The sequence below is a fragment of the Paroedura picta genome, chromosome 7, assembly GCF_049243985.1.
Source record: "Paroedura picta isolate Pp20150507F chromosome 7, Ppicta_v3.0, whole genome shotgun sequence".
In the NCBI taxonomy this organism is placed as follows: domain Eukaryota; kingdom Metazoa; phylum Chordata; class Lepidosauria; order Squamata; family Gekkonidae; genus Paroedura; species Paroedura picta.
The window spans coordinates 105,448,571-105,469,495 of record NC_135375.1 but is presented as its reverse complement, the minus strand read 5'-3'; the positions used below and the strand labels follow the sequence as shown (position 1 = coordinate 105,469,495).

General features: G+C 46.8%; 1 protein-coding gene across 3 annotated transcripts in view; it reads right to left on the bottom strand.

Moving 5' to 3' along the window:
* Positions 1-20,925, bottom strand: part of CTC1 (CST telomere replication complex component 1) — a 28,028-nt gene that overhangs the window by 6,378 nt on the left and 725 nt on the right. For 2 of the 3 annotated variants that reach the window (XR_013232715.1, XM_077345910.1), the window contains exons 2-17: positions 18,553-18,790; positions 14,621-14,820; positions 13,301-13,445; positions 11,795-12,094; positions 10,885-11,013; positions 9,697-9,920; positions 8,471-8,645; positions 8,186-8,389; positions 6,288-6,414; positions 5,914-6,028; positions 4,232-4,649; positions 3,892-3,981; positions 3,130-3,258; positions 1,421-1,485; positions 754-866; positions 196-361 (exon numbers count right to left, since the gene is read on the bottom strand). Coding sequence is in view for 2 of the 3 variants with exons in the window: in XM_077345910.1 (XP_077202025.1) it covers positions 196-361; positions 754-866; positions 1,421-1,485; positions 3,130-3,258; positions 3,892-3,981; positions 4,232-4,649; positions 5,914-6,028; positions 6,288-6,414; positions 8,186-8,389; positions 8,471-8,645; positions 9,697-9,920; positions 10,885-11,013; positions 11,795-12,094; positions 13,301-13,445; positions 14,621-14,820; positions 18,553-18,790 (2,838 nt within the window). In the remaining variant the exon portion in view is untranslated. The remainder of the gene's footprint in view (positions 1-195; positions 362-753; positions 867-1,420; positions 1,486-3,129; positions 3,259-3,891; positions 3,982-4,231; positions 4,650-5,913; positions 6,029-6,287; positions 6,415-8,185; positions 8,390-8,470; positions 8,646-9,696; positions 9,921-10,884; positions 11,014-11,794; positions 12,095-13,300; positions 13,446-14,620; positions 14,821-18,552; positions 18,791-20,925) is intronic. The other variant, XM_077345911.1, reaches the window with a different exon arrangement.

The window sequence follows — 20,925 nt, the reverse complement described above, 5'->3', positions numbered from 1 at the left end:
GAGAAAGGCTAGTTTGTGCTGAAGTCTACCAGTTTTTTTCCCCAGCCACCTTCCTCCAGCCTAAGGAGTCCTCCAACAGAAGTGCTTCTTCCACCAGCGGAAGGAGCCGCTTCCGTCAACGGAAGCCTTCGAGTTTTGCCGAGTGGAACAGCACGACCCAACCTGCAGTGATTAGATTTTTGGATCAAAACGTACCTGGAAATTTTGCGCTGCAAGTTGTGGAAGAGAATCCTGGCTCCGGGGAGCACACCCCAAAGATGGGGCAGGAAAGTAGCTTCAACGTACACATCCAACCCAGCGGAGGGACCACATGCAGGCAGAACGCTCAGCTTCAAAGTGTAATCCCAGGGCAAGGAATTCCCTAGGAATACAGATAATCAGAAACATCTCTCAAAATTCATCAGTCAATGCCTGAGGTGCTCATGCACTTAGAACAGGGGTAGTCAACCTGTGGTCCTCCAGATGTCAATGACTACAATTCCCATGAGCCCCTGACAGCGTTTGCTGGCAGGGGCTCATGGGAATTGTAGTCCATGGACATCTGGAGGACCACAGGTTGACTACCCCTGACTTAGAACATCAGAAGAGTCCTGTTAAACTGACCAGCAGTCCATCAAGCATTCTGTTCCATACAGTGGCCAACCAGTTACTCTGGTCTGAAATCCAGCCCCTGACATGTACCACCTTCAGGAGAATTAAATACAAGGCCCCTCGAGCCATCGATGCTTCTCCCACTATCTGCCAGGTTCTCACCTTTCTGCTGCTGTTTGTCAGAGCAAGACACAAACGGCTTCTTTCCAATAAGAGATTCACGTAAAGACCTCTCTGCTATTATTCCGGAGAAAGAGACCAGGGATCCTGTGAAACTGACATTAAGGCCATTAAGATCTGTGAATAGCAGGAAATTAGCCTATAGATACAAGTAAATGGCAAGAAATTAGCATATAGGTCAGTTGAGAATGAAGCTTTGAGCCCCATGGCACCCCCAAGACCACCTCATCCGAGCATTTTCCCCATTTCCAAATCTCCAGGAGTTTCTCAACCGGGAGCGGGCCACCCTAGCCCCCAACTCCTGCCAGCGGCTAAGGGGATGAGATAATAGGGTTCATCAATGCCAAGCAATTGGCTAAAAAAGAAGCCCCCCTCTACATGCCTCATTTCCACTCAGCTCACTTCACTAACAAGTTGCTCGGATTCTGGTGGCTACTTCTCTTAAAGGCACTGTCAGAGATACGCTGGCATCAAAAGCCAGGCTTATCACAATTCAGGGTTTTTTCCCTTCAGACTGCTCAAAATTCTACAATATTAAATTGGCTGTTAGAGGAACTGAGACACTGGGCTGTGTTCTTCCTTACATAACCATCTTCAAATACTTTCCAGATGCAGTCTTCTCAATCACAATGAATAAAGATCCACATACCTTGGGCTGAGTATCTCTGCAATGGTGAGTAACTTCTGTTCCATCTCTGATGCCTCTGGAGCCATCTGAAAACGACAGGGGCAAGCAAGCACATTTCCCTTAACAAAAATCACTCCAATGTGTGCCCTGTCAGAAACCTGACATTTGTTTTCGCTCAGTCCTGCTCCAGTAACATGGGATTGCTTGGCCTGGCTGCACTGGCAATTACACTGCTTGCCCCCAGGGCATGACCAGCTGATGTTCATACAGCTCTCTTATCCTGCCAGGAGAACAAAACATTGGAATCTATCTGAAAGGCTTTTCTCTTCAGTGAGGAGAAGTCATCCAAGCTGATTAGGTTGCGCCTCCACTCGCTCCTGGTAGGACTATGCAAATTTTTGCAAGGCCCCTTATAAGACAGAGGCTGACCCTCAAGTCATGTCCAAGCTCTCCACGTGCATTTATCTTTCCATTCTTCATCTTTTCTTATTGGGGGGTAGGGGTGGGACGTGAATAACTTGCTCCATTGAGTTTTGTCCTATATACTGGCAAACAGCAGGCATACAGAGGCAGTTTCTAGACCTCAGAGTTTGTAACGCAATTCCAGGATCAGGCATCAAAATACACTTTCAAGGTTCAGGTACAGGTTAGACAACACTCAGAGCTTCCAAGCCCACAGGGAAATCCAAGAACAAGGTTATGAAGGTACAGATTCCCATTCCTCCTCCACATGCAGCCAGCTGGGTGACCCTGGGCCAGTCCCAGTTCTTTGAGAGCTCTCAGCCTCGCCTACGTCACAGGGTGTCTGTTGTGGAGAGACGAAGGGCAGGTGATTGGAAGCCCCCTTGAGACTCCTTCAGGTAGTAAAAAGCAGAGTACAAAAAACCAGCTCCTCTTCTTCTTTCATTGTGTAGATTTTGAGTTGTGTTAATTTGTGTCTTCTGCGAATGAATGTTTTAGGCCCAGCCTACGTATGTCCAACAAGCCTTTGTGTTTTATGGATACTGCTTAGCTTCACAGTATTTTTCGGAACCGCTTAGCTTCATAGTATTTTTCGGTCCTGGCCCCAGCCTGGTGGAATATGCTGCCTGCAAAGGCCTGGGCCTGACTGAACTACAAAAGTTCTGCGGGGCCTGTAAAATGGCCCTATTCCACCAGGCATATGATTGAGGCCAGAGCAAACAAAATCATTGGGCTTCCTGCCTCCAGAATAGACCCTGTTCAGAGAATAACAGCATAGACAGCCTAAGGTAAAGGTATCCCCTGTGCAAGCACCGAATCATGTCTGACCCTTGGGGTGACGCCCTCTAGCGTTTTCATGGCAGACTCAACACGGGGTGGTTTGCCAGTGCCTTCCCCAGTCATTACCGTTTACCCCCCCAGCAAGCTGGGTACTCATTTTACCGACCTCGGAAGGATGGAAGGCTGAGTCAACCTTGAGCCGGCTGCTGGGATTGAACTCCCAGCCTCATGGGCAGACAGCTTCAGACTGCATGTCTGCTGCCTTACCACTATGCGCGACAAGAGGCTCTATAGGCAGTCTAACATAGTATTTAAAAAGGATGACCTAAAGACATAGGAACAAAAACAAGAGATGAGACAACTGGGGCACTCAGGCTTACTGTTTTATGATTTTTACCGGTTTTATTTTTTTTTATCAGTTTGTACTTATGGGAAAATTTAAAATAAACTCTTTCTATAATCATAACCAGGAGAAACCTGGGACCTACCTGGGACATCCAGCTCACATGTTGCACATAGCCAGTGTCTGGAACAGGGAGAAACAAGGAGCAGTCCTTCGTGTTTGATACGTTCCCTGGTCCCGCAGGAAGGCACAATTTGTCAAAAACATCTAGATCCTGCAAAAGCAACAGCATTACGGACAGCTCCTGTCACAATAATTCTGATAAATAAAATAGGCTAGAAATAAAAAAGGGAAGAAAGAAAAGAGGAAGATAAATCAGGGAGAAGCAGAAGTAGGTAGGGTGCTCAACTTGGACCAGGTATAGATACATATGGAAGAATATACTTTTGCGACTAACCTACATTACGGGAAAGTTATAAAGGAGGGGAAGGGGACCGAAGAGAACATTAATAATAAACAAGGAGGGCAGCAGGAGGGAAAGGGTGTACAGGTGACTAAGATGTGCCCATCCAGGAAGAAGAAGAGTTGGTTCTTATATGCCGCTTTTCTCTACCCGAAGGAGGCTCAAAGAGGCTTACAGTCGCCTTCCCTTTCCTCTCCCCACAACAGACACCCTGTGAGGTGGGTGAGGCTGAGAGAGCCCTGATATTCCTGCTCGATCAGAACAGCTTTATCAATGCCGTGGCGAGCCCAAGGTCATCCAGCTGGCTGCATGTGGGGGAGTGCAGAATCGAACCCAGCATGCCAGATTAGAAGTCTGCACTCCTAACCACTACACCAAACTGGCTACACCACTGCACCAAATACCAATGGGGTCGAAGAAAGTGACACAGCTTTTCACCCTTACCAAACACTGGGGTACGATCAGCTGGTACAGTCCGCCGGGGTGCAGGACCGGGAACCATCGGAGTGCTTTGCCCAGGAAGAGCAGCAAAACCTGAAATTAGAGCAATGCAAGTCCTAACAGAGAAAGTTCATTTTTTTACAATAACAGAGAAAGACCTGGCGTACTCACAATGCCCCGGCTGCTGTTAAAAGTTTTTGGAGGGGGAAACTAAGAAACGCATGAAGAAATGGTGGGAGGGACAACGCAGATGCTGAGAATCCCTTCCGTAAACCAACCCCAGGGTAAGACGCTGCCTATTTCTTGGGCAATTCTCCTCTCCTTCTGTGCCTCTCGCCCTTACTTCTGGTTGGTCTTTGCTGGGTTCTCCCTTCGGGCCCGCAGCTTCTCCCCGGCACTGCTCCGGCTGGCCCATCCATAACGCTGTGGCTTGGAAACAGAGCTGCTGCACCTGACCATCTTTGCCATCGCCTTCCGAAGCCCGTGGATAGTTGCGCCAGAGGAGGCCCTCTTTCTGGGTCACCAAAAACAGGCGGGACACCGCCCCAGATTCCCCAGCAAGGTTCTCAGGAGCGTTCGCCGCCGTTTTAGCCTTTTCTGTGTTGCCGAGGTTCCCGTCCGAAGATCTCGGCTCGGCTCCCGAGCTCCCCTTTCCCTCCGACACCGAAGAGGGTCCTTCGTGGGCTTTGGGAACCTCGGGGCCTCTTTTTTCGGGAGAATGAAGGACCTTTGCATCCTCGACGTAGAACTGAACGTAAAGCCTAGAAATCAGGAAGGGAGATGGAGGAGCAGCGTAAGTGCAGCGACAGCCGAATCCAAGACGATGTGGCGTGTTGACAAGTTAAAGACTGCAGGGCTTCTTTCTTTCGGTTGCAAGAGCCACAAGAGAAGTCTGCGCCAGAGACTGACAAAAAGATACCTGCCCTGGAGTAGATGGGTGGCTGTCTATCTATCTATCAGCAGAGTTACGCACAGGGAGCACATAATAATATAAAATATGTGGCCCTTCTGTTTTGGGCTAGCAGGCGAAACTGGCAGGAGCAGATTAATTTAATTTATTATTTATTTGTTTGTTTATTGGATTTATATACCGCCATTCCCAACTGGGCTCATAGCGCTTTACAAAAATAAAATATTAAAATGCAATAAAACCCCATAATTTCCCTTAAATAATAAATGCTATTAATGTGAAGGCGACAGGTGAAAGCCATTAACCGTCTATTCCCCTCATTCAGCCGGGGGACAACCATCTTCCTGTTCTCCTAGTGGAAGTGAGGCATCAGATCAATCAGATGGACACAGGGAGTCCTAGGTCAAAAGTCAGGACCCCACCCTGGCCTCAACCATATGCCTGGCGGAAGAGCTCCGTCTTGCAGGCCCTGCAGAAAGCTGACAATTCCAGCAGGGCCCTTAGCTCTTCCGGGAACTCTTTCCACCAGTTTGGGGCCAGGGCCAAAAAGGCCCTGGCCCGGGTCGAGGCCAGGTGAACCTCCCGAGGGCCCGGGACTACCAGTAGATTCATACCTGGAGAGCGAAGAGCCCTTCGGGGGGCATAAGCAACCAAGCGGTCCCGCAGGTACTGCATTAAGATGCTAAGGACTGGTATATTCCATGAGAGAACTCACTCATGCTGGGGGGGAAGCAATCAAAGTGGCTGGTTCCATTAAGGCAGTAGGGGAAAGGTTGCGGGCCCTCAGGGACCCCTGGTTGGAAATCCCTGCTCTAGGATAAGGGAAAGAACACAACATTGTATCAGATATGTTACAATCTGGGTAATGTGTATAAGAATAAGAAATGGGATGTGGGCCAAAAGAAAAATGGCAAGAAAACATTCACCTAGAACACGCCTTTTCCTCTCTTCCCTGAAAACTTTAGGACAGTATCTACCCCTCCTTCCCTCTTGCAATGATCTAACAGGCCTTCCATGCCAAGGTTCCTGGATCTTCATATCACACTACACAAGCCTTGACCCATTCAGGGGTGCTTCACTACCATTATGCTCAAAACAGAAACAAAGGGGCTCACCTCATTTTCTTCTCCTTTACATACTCCGGTGACTCCAGCGCCTGCCAGGAAGGAAAATCACTTTGAAGAAACTGCTCCATCACAAAGTGGAATGTCTCTATTTGCAGAAGACACCCTACAGCCAAAAAAAGAGGAGAAAGGCCAGGTGACAAAACCATGATTTTGATGTTTTTGCCATGATGCCTGTTCATTGTTAATTACGTGCCTCTGGCAGCTAGGAACGCTCTCATCCGTAGCTTAGCACTTGTTTAGTGTTTGATCCCTGTTTTCGCCATCCTACATTACACTGTAGGTGTGAATGCCCATGCTTCCTATGTTGCCTCCTCCCAGCAGGGAATCATCTAGGACAGGGGTAATCAACCTGTGGTCCTCACCTATCAGAGAGGTGTCCGCAAAGGGCCTGCCGTCCCGGTGGAATATCGTGCAAGGAAGTGCTTTCGTGCTGTCTCGTAACTGGAGGAAACCACTACTGGAAGAGCCTCTCAGTATTCCAAGTAGTACCTGCAGAACCAAACACAAAAAAGCAACGAACCTTCACTAGCTTACTGTGCAAAAGAAAACATCATTTGTCATCTGGCGCGTGTGTAGCATAGCCAGAAGATCCGAGGATTGTCTGGCAGTCAGGCAAGGGACGTTCAGAGGTGGTTTGCCATGGCCTGCATCTGTGTCATGTATCCTAGTGCTCCCACATGGCTGCACGTGGAGGAGTGGGGAATCAAACTCCAGCTCTCCAAATTAGAGGCTGCCATTCTTAACCACTGCACCAAGCTGGCTTTCAAACTAACTGGAATCCTAGAATCACAGAGTTAGAAGGGGCCCTACAAGCTACCATCCAACCCCCTGCTTAATGCAGGATCATTCATAATAATTATCTGCCCAGCCACTGCTTAAAGGCTTTCTCAGCTAGGGTTTCATGAAACCCTGGCGACTCTTGACAGCCCTGGAAGGGTTTCCTGAATGGGTGGGAGGTAATTCATTTTTAATTTATACCTTTAAATTTGTTAAACGTTTATTAGGTGATATGACCATATGCTCACTCCCCAATGTTCACATGTTCACTCCCCAAAATGGCCAGCGATGGGCCTGGAGGGGGTGGGGAAGTGTGCACACAGCTATGCTTCTCTCTCAGAGCAGCTTTTACATCACTTCGATTCGAAATGGTGCCCAAACACTGTGTGCCCAAACACTGTATGCCAAAACACCAGCGTTTTTGTACTTGTGGTGCACAAGCTCTGGAGGATTTACCCCATTATATGTTTGACTGTTTACGCTCAACCCAGGGCCAAATTCCTCAATGAGATCTGTTGCTGAAAAGACAATCTATCCTCTATCTGACCATGTTGATAATCCTTATCCATTGTTCCTCTTAATATCTGTGAAACAGCTTGGGGGGTAAAACAAGTCCGGGGTGTCTGAGTTGGAATAGGGCCAATCAGGGTGCGGCCAGCAAAGCAAAGCTGGCCGTACCGCGATTGGCCCTGCCCCTACAGCTCCCGCCCTCCTTCCCTGGATGCTAGCCACTTTGCTTTCAGACGCCTGAGAGAGAGACACAGAGAGGCCTGCCAAACCACAAACGATCCCCTATTACCTGCTATCCTGCTGCTAGGGGGAGAGAGAGACAGAGAGACAGAGAGACAGACGCCCCAAACTGCAAACGAGCCTTGATTCCCTGCTACAAACAAGCCCTGATTACCTCCTATGGCTCCTGCTGAGAGAGAGAGAGAGAGACAGAGACAGAGAGAGAGAAACCTGTCTCTTCCATTGTCCACTGGATCCTAGCACCCATTGCATTCCTGGTTGCAATGGGCTTTCTTGCTAGTGTAACATATAAAACCGCTCTATTTGCTTTGGCTGTGAGGAAAATAAGGGCCAACATTATTACCATTAAGGCAGGCCCCTAATACTCTTGCACTGCTGTAGTCATGTATGATGTTTCAGTTCTTAGGTCTTATTTTTATACATTTCCTTTTATTCTATTTTACTGTTTATAAATTTGTATTTTATATTTTGTAAAAGGCCTATGGCCATATACAAATAAATGCATCTATCTACTACTATGCTTCTCTGCCATATTCTGCACAATCGCGCCACTTCTGGGGTTTCTCAAAGCCTGAAGAATGTTTCAGGGATTTCTCAATGGTAAAAACGTTGAGAAAGGCACAAGCCATAATGAGAACGCATGCCTTTTTGGGGAGTGTCTGAAGCACTAAACTGGTGCCACAAAAAAGTGAGTTTCCCGACCACCTGTAAGAAGACATGTCTGAACACTTACCATCGGGGGCTTAAAGCTCTCGGGCAATACTGTGCAGTAGGACCAGGCCAGTTTACGGTTCAGCTCTTGGGTGTCGACGTGCTCGATCTCTGGGCTGCAGCTCAACTGCTGCGAAGGCCTGAAACATTCCAGAGATCTCTCCTCAACCAAAGGGAAGAGCAAAGAGAAAGATGGGATCTGGCAGGGAGGCTCCAGAGTCTGGTACTAAAAAGGGAGAAGAAACAGGTCAAGTTCTTTCCCCACCTGGAGGAACGGAGCTAAGGGGAAAAGGGAGGACCACCCTACTTGCTTTAGGGGACAATGGTGCTTTTCCGCTAGGATCTCCCGGTGGATGTCTCTGTCTTGTTTCTGGGCTGGCATCAAGGAATTCAGGACGGGAACAATAAAGGTCTCGGCTGGTCCTGCAGCGCTATGGCTGGAGCAGAACATTAACTCTTGCCTTCGAACAAAACAGCAGAACCTAGGAGGAATGAGAGAAGCCTCAGTTCCTCCGGCATTAAAGTGACTTTTAAAATAACTGCAGGAGAAGAACACGGGGGGGGGGGAAGGATATGAAGCGAGAACAGCTGGAGACGATGGGTGCAATTACTTAAAGCCCACCCTCCAATCCTGCTCAGTCTCCCAAAATGGATCGTAACCAACTGTAAACATGACAGAATCCACAATATGCAACAAACATCCAAGGCAGCAAGTTTAAAGTGACAGGAACTGACCAATGGACTCCAGCAAAGTCTGCATCGAAACAACATATCCATGATCCCGATTAAAAGAAGAAGAGTTGGTTTATATACCCCACTTTTCGCTGCCCGAAGGCGTCTCAAAGCAGTTCACAATCGCTTTCTCTTTCCCTCCCCACTACAGACATCCTGTGAGATTAAATGCCCTCACACCACACAGTAGAAGAAAAGTCTTAAGCTGGAGATGGCGAAGTGATTTAATGTTCAAAACAATACCACAATGTTCAAAACAATTTCAAAACAGATTCCCAGGTAGAGTCCGTTTTCGCTATCTTCATCAGTGAATTCTCAATATTTTAATAACTCAATCTCAATGTGTAGTCACTACACATAGTGATGTTAATATTAGTAGACCCTTACAAATTTGGATATTGTGTGACCAGTTTGGGATTAATCTATATACCCAAGGCATTATAAGAGATTAAATTATTTCCAACAATCATAAAAACATTATTAGAGAAGATTGAGTTATTACAACATTGAGAATTCACTGATGAAGATAGCGAAAAAGGACTCCACCTGGGACTCCGTTTTGAAGTTGTTTTGAACATCGTGATATTGTTTTGAACATTAAATCACTTCACCGTCGCCAGCTTGAGACTTTTTTCTTCTGCTTTATCACGGATGACGGGTCTTCACCTCTCATACCAGACAGGGCAGGTAGCCAAATTTCCAAATATTAAAACAGAAGTCACGGGAAACGTCTGAATGGTTGGCGTCAACCCAAAGGTAACACCATAGAGCCTCTTGTGCTATCTTTTCAGCCGTGCTCACCTCTGCTCCAACGTCTCCAGCAAGCTGACCAGACACAGATACAACGGCAAGGTCAAGTTGTAACGCAAGAGCAGCTGCACATAAAGATTCCCGCAGGAGGCTACCAGTTGGTGCAAAGTGCTCTGCTTGGAAAAACTCTTGATCACGAGAGTTGTGCGCAGGCAGGCGCCAAGGACAACGGGGAAAGCCGCCAGGGGCTTCTGCAGAAGGTGGACGTCTCTGAGCTGAGATACAAGCCCACAGGATAGAAAACTGATTACAACTTTCCCAAGGCTCTCGTGCAAAATCCAGAACCGCACCCATAGTATATGCCACCGTCAGTCAACTTGGACTCTTTGAGAATGGAGTCCAAGTAGGGTCACAAGCACTGGGTTGGGAAACATCTGGAGGCTTTGGGGGTGGAACTGGAAGTGGGTGGGATCTGGGGTGGGGAGAGACTTCAGTGGAGTATAATGGTATGAAATCCACCCTCCAAATCAGACACTTGCTCCAGGGAAACTAGGGCTGCCAGCTCTGGATTAGGAAACACCTGGAGAATGTGAAGGTGGAGCCAAGAGTAGGTGGGATTTTGGGTGAGGAGGGACCTCAGTGGAGTATAACACTATAGAGTCCACCCTCCAAAGCATCCATTTTCTCCAGAGGAACTGATCTCTGTTGCCTGGAGATGAGCTATAATTCCAGGGGATCCCCTGGTCCCACCTAGGGACTGCCATCCCTAACTCTAAGAAAGAGAAGGACTTGCAAATATCGGGTGCAGCCCCTTCCTCGGCTGTGCCGTGTTGTGGGGAAGGGGGTTAAAGCACCGAGTCACGTCTGACCCTTGGAGTAACGCCCTCTAGCGATTTCATGGCAGACTCAATACGGGGTGGTCTGCCAGTGCCTCCTGCAGGCATTACCGTTTTACCCCTCAGCAAGCTGGGTACTCATGTTACTGACCTCGGAAGGCTGGAAGGCTGAGTCAACCTTGAGCCGGCTGCTGGGATCGAACTCCCAGCCTCATGGTCAGAGCTTTAGACAGCATGTTGGCTGCTTTACCGCCCTGCGCCACAAGAGGCTTTGTTGTGGGTGGGGGGAGACACTTAAAACGATCCTCCCACTATCTCCATAAATACCAGTTCTGTTTCACACAGCACAGTCCCATAGAAACCTGGGAAGTGACCACTCTATGCCCTCTACCCACCTCCTCACCTCTACACACACGCCTGGTCGGAGCCCACGGCCAGAATTCAGCTTTTGCTGATAAGCAAGACAGAGGGTGAACTTGTTGTCCAATTCATAGAGGCTGGCTTGAGCATTCAGGACCTGGGTGATAGTGCCCTGGAGAATGAATAGAAAAAGACAATCTTTGGAAGGAGTACGAATTTGACTGTTAAGAGCACATGGGAAAACCCTATGGGGAAAAAATGTGAAAATTTCCCAAAGGTGTTTTTTCTTAATGGCAAGGGGTTCATCTATTTAACCCTCCAAAATTATTTCTAAAAACGACGTAACATGAAGCCTTTTATGTAAGACTACTAGGCTTCAAAGCTCGCTCGTAAGACCACTAGTATGATCCAGCAGAGTCCTTATGTTCTTAAGAGAAAGTGAAATCAATTAGTATAAGATTAAAATAAAATCACATTTAAATAGGCATTGCTGCTTTAGGAACACCCTAGAACTCTTGTCAAAAACTTTGGACTCTCGCAGTGCAGGGATGAAGTCCGGGGCAGAATTCTCTCCACATCAAGGTCATCCACATAAATTAATCTTGCAGAAAGGGGAAAGCAAAGTATATGATTGACGCCACGAATGCAACACTAATAAAATACTGGCCTCCCCAGCTAAAATACCTTCTGAAAACTTAAGTACCATCGGAAGAATCTGCCCTAACACCAACCAAGCTCCTCCCCTAAGAAGGTCTGTAAAATATAAGGACAGACATTACTTAGATAATTTTTAAAACCTGATTTATTTATTTAATGTTTTAATGTTTTATTTACTCGAAATTTTATTTGAAGGCTTGATTGCTCTGCTCTGAGCCTGCCAGGGAAGGGTGGGCTGTAAGATTTAAAAAATATTATTGTTTTATTACTTGTATTGTTGTTGTTATTATACGTACCGCGTACGATATCACCTTGGACTCCCTGACTGGAGCCAGCATCCTGACTTCCTCTCCCAGCTCCAAGGAACCGCTGAGAGGTGTGCAGGTGTCTGAGGAACCAGACAAAATGGAACTTCCCTCTGAAGTGCTGTCCAGAAATCTTTCTGCCACGTGCTCCATTCGGTGTGGGAAAAGACACGAGGAAGAGCTGGTGACAAACACTCTCAACCCTGAAGCTTTCAAGGAAGAGATTTTCAGAGCAGTCACCACGTACCCTTGCTCCAGCTGCAGAACATGGTGCCAAACTAGGTGGGGAGGCTTAGTGGAGGAGAAAAACCAGAACATGTTTATTAGATTTGCATCCTGTACTTTGTCCAAGAAACTCAGACTGGTGTCTGTTAGGCATACAGTGAAATCTCCATGGTCCTAGCCTAATTCTCATTACTGCGCCATACTGGCATGTCAGCTTTTATTCAGATTCAAGAGTGCAGCTATGTTGATCTGAAACAGCAGAACAAAGTTCGAGTTCTGTGGCACCTTTTATTTATTTATCTTATTTATTCATTCATATTTATATACTGCCTGCCCCGAAGGTTCAGGGTAGTTTACATATAACAGTATTTAAAACTTTACATGGAACCATACATATATATTAATTATAACATTCATATTATTAACTGGTATAACAGTATAACATAAGCAATAGTGGTTCAAACAGGTCCAGGAGTCTTAGTGGGCTTCTGGGGGGGGGGGAGGGGAAGGGGGCAGGGGCCCTGCAGATGTTGGCTTGGTTGGCCTGGCCTCAGCCAAATGCCTGGTGGAGCTCCCTTTTGCAGGCCCTGTGGAACTGTTTTAGTTCCGTCAGGGCCCTGATCTCCTCTGGGAGCTCGTTCCAACAGTTGGGGGCCAGGGATCACAAAGTTTTATTCAAGAAGTAGTAGTTAGGAATGGCTTCTAATCTTGTGAGCCTGGGTTGCTTCCCCAGTAGGGTTGGGCACTTTGGCGCCCAAAGCGGCTGGTCTCTCCAGGTATTTGTTGACTTTTTAAACTTATTATTATTATACTTATTTGATTTTTATACCACCTATCCCCATAGGGCTCGCAAACAACGTAATATATACATATACAACAAAAAAAGTTTAAAGTAATAACTACTTCCAATTAAAAATACTCAGTGCCAGCAGTCTGATTTCTTAAATCTCCTGCTGTCAGAATCAAGTCAGACAGTGGTCTGGATCTCTCACAGTCATTGGTGGATGGTAAGCGTGTGGGAGGGAGGGGCCCAATACAAGCTAAATCAGGGGTAGTCAAACTGCAGCCCTCCAGATGTCCATGGACTACAATTCCCATGAGCCCCTGCCAGTTTGACTACCACTGTTCTTGAGAGTCAGTGTGATGTAGTCCTTCAAGAGTGGCAAATTCTGATCTGGAGAACCAAGTTTGAAAATGAGGCAGGACTCTGACTTATGAAAGCAGCTTTCCTGAGCTGCTGCTCGGATCCAGCCAGACGCCCAAGCAACTCACCTGCACCAGGACTGGGACGCAAGTGTCCGCCCCAAAGCACTTCAGGAAGAGGAAGAAGAAGACTTTGTGGTGGATGCAGAGGACTGTGCTGAGCCTGGAGAGCTCCCCTGCTACATTCAGCTCTGCCGCCTTCTGACACGGAGCCCTTAAGGAGGAAATCATGTATTACTATTATATCTAGCCTTTCCTCAAAGTCCTTTACAACGCAGCCCAGATCAGCTTAAATGGATCGTGTCCAGAGGAGGGCGACAAAGATGGTGAGGGGTTTGGAGACCAAGACATATGGGGAAAGGTAGGTGGAGCTTGGTCTGTTTAGCCTGGAGAGGAGATGACTGAGAGGGGATCTGATAACCATCTTCAAGTATTTTAAAAGGGTGCCATATAGAGGATGCAACAGAGTTGTTCTCTATTGCCCCAGAGGGACAGACCAGAACCAATGGGATGAAATTAATGCAAAAGAAATTCCATCTAAACATCAGGAAGAAGTTCCTGACAGTTAAAGCGGTTTCTCAGTGAAACAGGCTTCCTCGGGAGGTGGTGGGTTCTCCATCTTTGGAGATTTTAAAACAGAGGCTGGATAGCCATCTGATGGAAAGGCTGATTCTGTGGAGGCTCAAGGGGGTGGCAGGTTACAGTGAATGAACGATAGCGTTGTGAGTGTCCTACACAGTGAAGGGGGTTGGACTAGATGACCCAATAGGTCCCTTCCAACTCTATGATTCTATTATTCTAAATGCAGCAGGACTGAGATGACATGCCCCTTCAAACTACACCAGGATCATCAGAAGAATGGATCAGACCAAAAACTCACTCTTCAGCTCCTCCCCTGCTACAAATTTTGTTAGTCTTTAAGAGGCAATTGGATTCTTGCTCTTTTCAACTGCTACTGACTGACTCACATCTTGATGTATTTATTTATATGCTGCCCTTCCTTTGGGGAGCTCAGGGCAGCTCACAATGTATAATAATGTAAACGTTACACAATAAACTAGCATATAAATTAAACTAAAGACTAAAAATTAAAACCCAAGAGTTTCAGAAGGGCCACCTCCTAGAGTGAGGAGCAACAAGAGTGCATCTTTACTAGTCAGTAGGTGGGTGTTATGGGTGTCTCAGATAGGGAAGCCAGACATTTTATGGTATTTCTAGGCCTCGACCATAGACCTGGTGGAACAGCTTTGTCTTACCGTCCCTGTGGAACTGTTTAAGGGCCCTGATATCATTACGCATAGTGTTCCATCTGGCCCTAGTTCTTTGGTGCAGGGGACCCTGAACAGAGTTTTCTCACTAGATCTTAAACTTCTTGATCTGACCCTCTACCTGGCCCTGAGGAGTTTTGCGGCTTGCTCTGCATCAAGGACAGGGGGGATCTCAATCTTCTTCTCTGGACCAGGCATCACTTGGACCGGATCTTCTAGGATCTCCAAGTATCCAGCTCTGTTTGGGCCCTTGTGTGGGAGGTACGACCAACTGGGGAACAGCAGAAGAGTTTCCAGCCATTCAAGTTTAAAATGCAGAACCTAAACAAAATAGCAAATGCCACATTTATGTTATATACTGCCGGAACACTACTTTTTAAAATTTACTGCTACTTATAATTACATAAGGAGAAAAATAAAACATCAAACAAAAGACAGGAAATCATCATACTCAAGAAACGGAAGCAGGGGTAGCCAAACTGTGGCTCTCCAGATGTCCATGGATGACAATCCCCATGAACCCCTGCCAGCACTGTACTGGCAAATGCTCATGGGAATTGTAGTCTACGGACATTTGGAGAGCCACAATTTGGCCACCCCTAAATAGAATAATCTACGACAAATCATAAAAAGCAAAACTGATCTAGAGCCAGATATATTCATTTTAAAAAATTAATTGTTCCTCTTGTTTAGCTGAGAATATGTTAGTCTGGTCAGCGGAGTGGTACACCAAATTTTATTGAACAGTTCGTTTAGTGAAGGGAGGTTCTGCCTTTTTCCCAGTTTGCTGTCATAAACATCTTGGCAGAAGTGAACAAACATAAACCCAGTTTTGTGTCCAAAAGATCCACAGAGAACCCTTTCAAGAACTCTAGCAGGATGATCTTAAGTCCAAAGAGGTATGTTGATACATAGCAAGCCATTAACAAATTGGACTGCAGTTTTTCAAAATCTGTATTTTACAGCATGTCCATAAAAAGGTAAAGGTCTCCCCTGTGCAAGCACCGAGTCATGTCTGACCCTTGGGGTGACGCCCTCTAGTGTTTTCATGGCAGACTCAATACGGGGTGGTTTGCCAGTGCCTTCCCCAGTCATTACCGTTTACCCCCCAGTAGCAAGCTGGGTACTCATTTTACCAACCTCGGAAGGATGGAAGGCTGAGTCGACCTTGAGCCGGCTGCTGGGATCGAACTCCCAGCCTCATGGACAGACAGCTTCAGACAGCATTTCTGCTGCTTACCACCCTGCGCCACAAGAGGCTCTACAGCATGTCCATAATATGTGCAATTGATCAGCAAATGGTGAACCATGCCTCAACATTTATCCTACAAGTTACATATGTGTACTAGTCTCTCCTTCTCTGACCTGGATAGTTCAGGTTCGTCCGATCCCATCAGATCATAGAATCATAGAGTTGGTAGGGGCCATACAGGCCATCCCCCTGCTCTATGCAGGATCAGCCCAAACCATCCTAAAGCATCCAAGAAAAGTGTTTATCCAACCTTTGTTTGAAGACTGCCAGTGAGGGGGAGCTCACCACCTCCTCAGGCAGCCTATTCCACTGCTAAGTAGGGTTGTCCCTGGTCAGTATTTGGATGGGAGTCCTCCAAGAACTACCAAGACTGTGATACACAGGCAGACAAATACTTTCAGTCTCTTGCCTTGAAAACCCTATGGGGTGGCTATGTGTCACCTGTCACCACCACCTCTAATGTCTACTAGCGTTCAAGAACAAGGCCTCAAAGTACACCCGAAGCCCACAATCTGTCTCTTTTGCCGCTCCATAGCTTGTTGTTGTTGTTAGGTGCAAAGTCATGTCTGACCCACTGCGACCTCATGGTCAATGATCCTCCAGGCCTTCCTGTCCTCTACCATTCCCCGGAGTCCATTTAAGCTCGCACCGACTGCTTCAGGGACTCCATCCAGCCACCTCATTCTCTGTCGTCCCCTTCTTCTTTTGCCCTCATTCGCTCCATAGCTATTTTACCTAATTCTCTCTACAAGAACAACAACCTTAAGCCGATACTGTTTACTCAAAACCCAGAAATTCTCTCAACCAAGCCTCAGTGTTCAAAACAAAGAGAAGGGGGAAGTTAAAAAGGCTGACGTTGAAGAACATCTAAATGTTACAGTGCTGCAGGACAAATTCCTAGAACAGCTGCTGTCACAACAATGAGACTGAACATCTAAAGTGTCTAGTTGATCAATCCATATGTAGATGATTAATCAATAAAACTGTGCTCTTTTTTAACCTTTTGACCATGGAGGAGCTCCTGAAATGAATTTTCAGGCTTTGAGGAGCCTCGGAAGTCACATAACCATCTGCAACCTTTCATGGAGGCCACGGGATTCAGGGCACAGCCAGGTGACTAAATATATATGGCCATTGCTTTCACAGTTGCAGAAATTGCTACTGCTATTTATTTGTCATGTGGCCTGTGTAGAGTAAGCAGGAGATCCAAGGATTGTCTGGCAGCCAAGCAAGAGACATTCGGAGGTGGTTTGTCATTGCCAGGCTCCATGTCATGACCCCCTAGTGATCTTTGGAGGTCTCCCATCCAAGGGTCGACCCTACTTAGCTTCGGGGCTTGCCTGGGCTATCTAGGTCGGGGCTGCTATTGGGGAGCCACTGGTTTCTCTTTTGTTTGTGATCTTCTATCACATGCTACGTTCTCCACATTGTAAAAAAAAACTGGCATAGGCTAATAACTTTTCCTTCTAATTAAAAATCATTTTGCTGCCATGGGGATTGGTATGGTTGAGTTATGGGGATTTTATTGTGGGGATTTGATTTATTATTTGATTTTTAGCCTGCCACACTACAACATAAAATCCCCATGAAACATATAAAACCCCATCTAGCCCCCATAACAATGCTGACAGGACATCATGTTTGGCAGCATAACCCATCTGCCCCCATTTCCTGCAGCCATCCACCCCCTGGCAGGTCTACGATAGATGTCACCATGAATCTTGTAACCCACCATGAGAAAGCTAATCTGGATGTGGCAGCCAATAAATCTTATAATAATAATAATGATAAAGAGCCTAATGTGGGAGCGATTGCAGGCAAAAGAAGAAGGGGACGATAGAGAATGAGGTGGCTGGATGGAGTCACCGAAGCAATCGGTGTGAACTTAAATGTACCATGGTACATGGTAGAGGACAGGAAGGCCTGGAGGATCATTGTCCATGGGGTCGCGATGGGTCGGGCACGAGTTCGCAACTAACTACAACAATAACGATAATAATATTCAGGTTGAGCCAGAATGGAGTCTGGACATATAAGCCGTTTTCAAACCAAGATTTACACCAGCAGCTCACAAATATATTCTTAACATGAATTCAGTTATTCTTATTCTTGGTGGGATTCTCTGATGTGCATTTTTTATCTTTGTTTACTACATTTCCAAATACCAAAGCAGCTCTGGCTCTCCCAGTCAAAAAATGAAGGAAACACTCCCCAGTTGTTTGGCTGCCTGGAAATTAGTAAACAAAGATTTAAAAAGTACACAACAGAGAATCCTCTAGAAAATAAGAACATCTGAATACATATTAGAAACCTGTGAGCCACTGGTGAAAATCTTGGGGTTGAAAATGTCTTGTGTATCTGAACCCCATTCTGGCTCAACTTGAATAAAAGAAGGAAAAGTTATTAGCCTATGCCAGTTTTTTTTCCTAGGTTTGGCTTCACACAACTGGTGGGTCCATTTGTTTTTGATATTATCCACATAGACCGTTTACGCCCTGGAGGTTTCATGCCAGGCTGCAGGCTGGAGTTTTAGTTGTGGCAGGTTGCCCCACCTCTTCCTGCACCCACATGGGGGAGCATTTGGCCCAGTGCACCTCATATGCCCTCAATTTGTGCTCCTGAACGGGAGCTGGGGCAGTGAATTTCCCAGTGCATAAACGGTCATAGGCAGCCTCCTTGAGGCGCACTAGCAGTACATCACAAGAAGGATTGTTAAGACCTAGTTCCTTAATTCTGCAGGCCATCCAGCATTACATACAAGTCTGCTCTGAAAAAGATAGTAGTACGTTCCCATGGCCTACCTCGCAGGGCAGTATTCCGGTGCTGTCTCGTACATACAAATTACCATCCGTCACTCCATCCTTCCCCCTATCCGTCAGGTAACCGACAAGTATTAAGTGAGCTCGTTGCAAAACTTCCTGCTCGGAAAAGAGGCCTTGGCTGCTGCAAGCCCATTTCCTGAATTCATCGCTGCTCCAGGTCCAATGACTAAAGCACGGCTGACGTTGTTGGGACTGAAGTTCTGAGACGCAGATAAGTCTGGAAAGCAAAAGTAATGGATTATAGAAGTATAGAGACAGGTAAACAAAACAAGATAAAGTTCCAAGACATGTGGACAGTCCATGACCCACAGGGCACAGGAACTGAGTGATGAAAAAGTTTTGAATCTGTTCAGACCACAAAATGAGCCTTTCTCAACTTTTTTTACCATTGAGAAACCCCTGAAACATTCTTCAGGCTTTGAGAAACCCCAAAAGTGGCACGATTGTGTAGAATATGGTTGGGAAGCAGAGCTGTGGACATGCCCACCTGAGGCCCTTCCCATCACCTGCAGCAGTAGTCCCCAACCTTTTTATCACTGGGGACCACTCAACACCGGGGACCACTCACCGGGGACCACTCAACGCCTTTTACTGAGGCCTGGTGGGGGGGGTAGTTTACTCCTCTACTCTCAACCACTGCCCTAGCGCTCTCTGATCGCTATGGTAATGTTTAAACATCCCTTCAAAATAAGATACAGGCACGCCACAACAATGAAGTGTGTTGTAAAGGGCTGGGGAGGGATGAAATAAAGGGACGGGGGGGGGGAGGCGTCCTTCGGGGCCCATCTCCAATTAGTCGAAGGACCACATGTGGTCCGCGGCCCACAGGTTGGGGATCGCTACTCTGCAGGACCATCATTGGCCATGGGGTTGAGTCAATATTAACTGATAAATATCACCTGATAAATCTTTAATAAATTTAAATAATTTATTAAAAATTAATGAACTCCCACCCATTTGGGAAACCCTTCCAGGGCTGTTTAGAAACCCCAGCACTTCACTGAACCCTGATTGAGAAAGTCTGCCCTATAAAGTTCAGCCGTTAAGGACCCCATTTTAAAACATTTCCCTATGAAGTTGACCTTCCAGGAAAGCATTCAAAATTTAGGGAAGTTAGTTAAGGTTATGCAATTTAAGCTCATTTAAGGATTTCAGCTATTCAAAAAGCTGGAGTATAAAAGTAAGTATTCAATATTCAGGACATATGTCACTGTGTTAGGTAAGACTCAGCAGGGGGTCATTCAGAGACACTCTCCAGAACCAGTTAATTCTACTACAGAAACCTGCCTTCTTTTTTTATCATAGGAATACACGGTACAGCAGTGGTCCCCAATCCCCGGTCTGGAGACCGGTACTGGTCCGTTGATCATTCGGTACCGGGCCGCAGCTCCTCCTCATCCTTCTCCCCGGCTGCTACCACAGGGGCTGCCCTGTCACTCTGCTGCCGGCTCACCTTTGGTGCTCTCCAGCAGCCCCCATGGCTGGGGCTCCCCTTCAGCATGGCACTGAGTAGCTGCTGCTGGCAGCGGCCCCCAGCGGGCAGCGGGAAGTCAGGGGCACCAGCAAGAATGCAAGTGGAGCAGGGGCTCAGGTGGCAACATCCCTCGGCAAAAGACTACCCCCTCCCCGGGCCTCAGTAAAATTGTCAAGCGTTGACCAGACCCCGGTGATAAAAAGGTTGGGGACCACTGCGGTACAGTAAAGTCAGCGTAAAAGAAGTACCCACAATACACAGCTCTAGTGATAATAATCAACAAGGGAAATCATCAACAAGGGAAATAAAGACTTGTCAATCCTACTATCACATACTGAATTTTTTAAAAGTCTACATTGGTTCAGCCTGTGAAGCCAATATTTTCATTTGGCACTTCAGAAAGCCCAGAGTTAAACCCGGATGCTTGTAAACAAACCAGGGATGCCAGTCTCCAGGTGGGACCTGTGGATCCCACAGAATTACAGCTCATCTCCAGACTGCATAGAGCAGTTTCCCTGCAGAAAATGCTTGAATTTTAAGTCTAGGTGTACCTTTTAGACCAACAAAGCTTAACTCGAGACATGAGTTTTCGTGTGCATGGACACTTCCGCAAATAAAACTATTTCATGCACACAAAAGCTCATGCCTTGACTAAAGCTTTGCTGGACTCAAAATTCATCCTGGTGTTCAGATCACTGCTGCTCCACTCTTGAATGTACCTTAGAGAAAGTGGGTGCTTGGGGGGAGGGAGTTCCTGTGGCATTGTGCCCCACTGAGTTCCATATACTCTCCAGCTCCACCCCCAAATCTCCAGAAGTTTCCCAATATGGGAACCCTATCCCTCCTTAGGGCTGCCAACCTCCAAGTGAAACACGCCC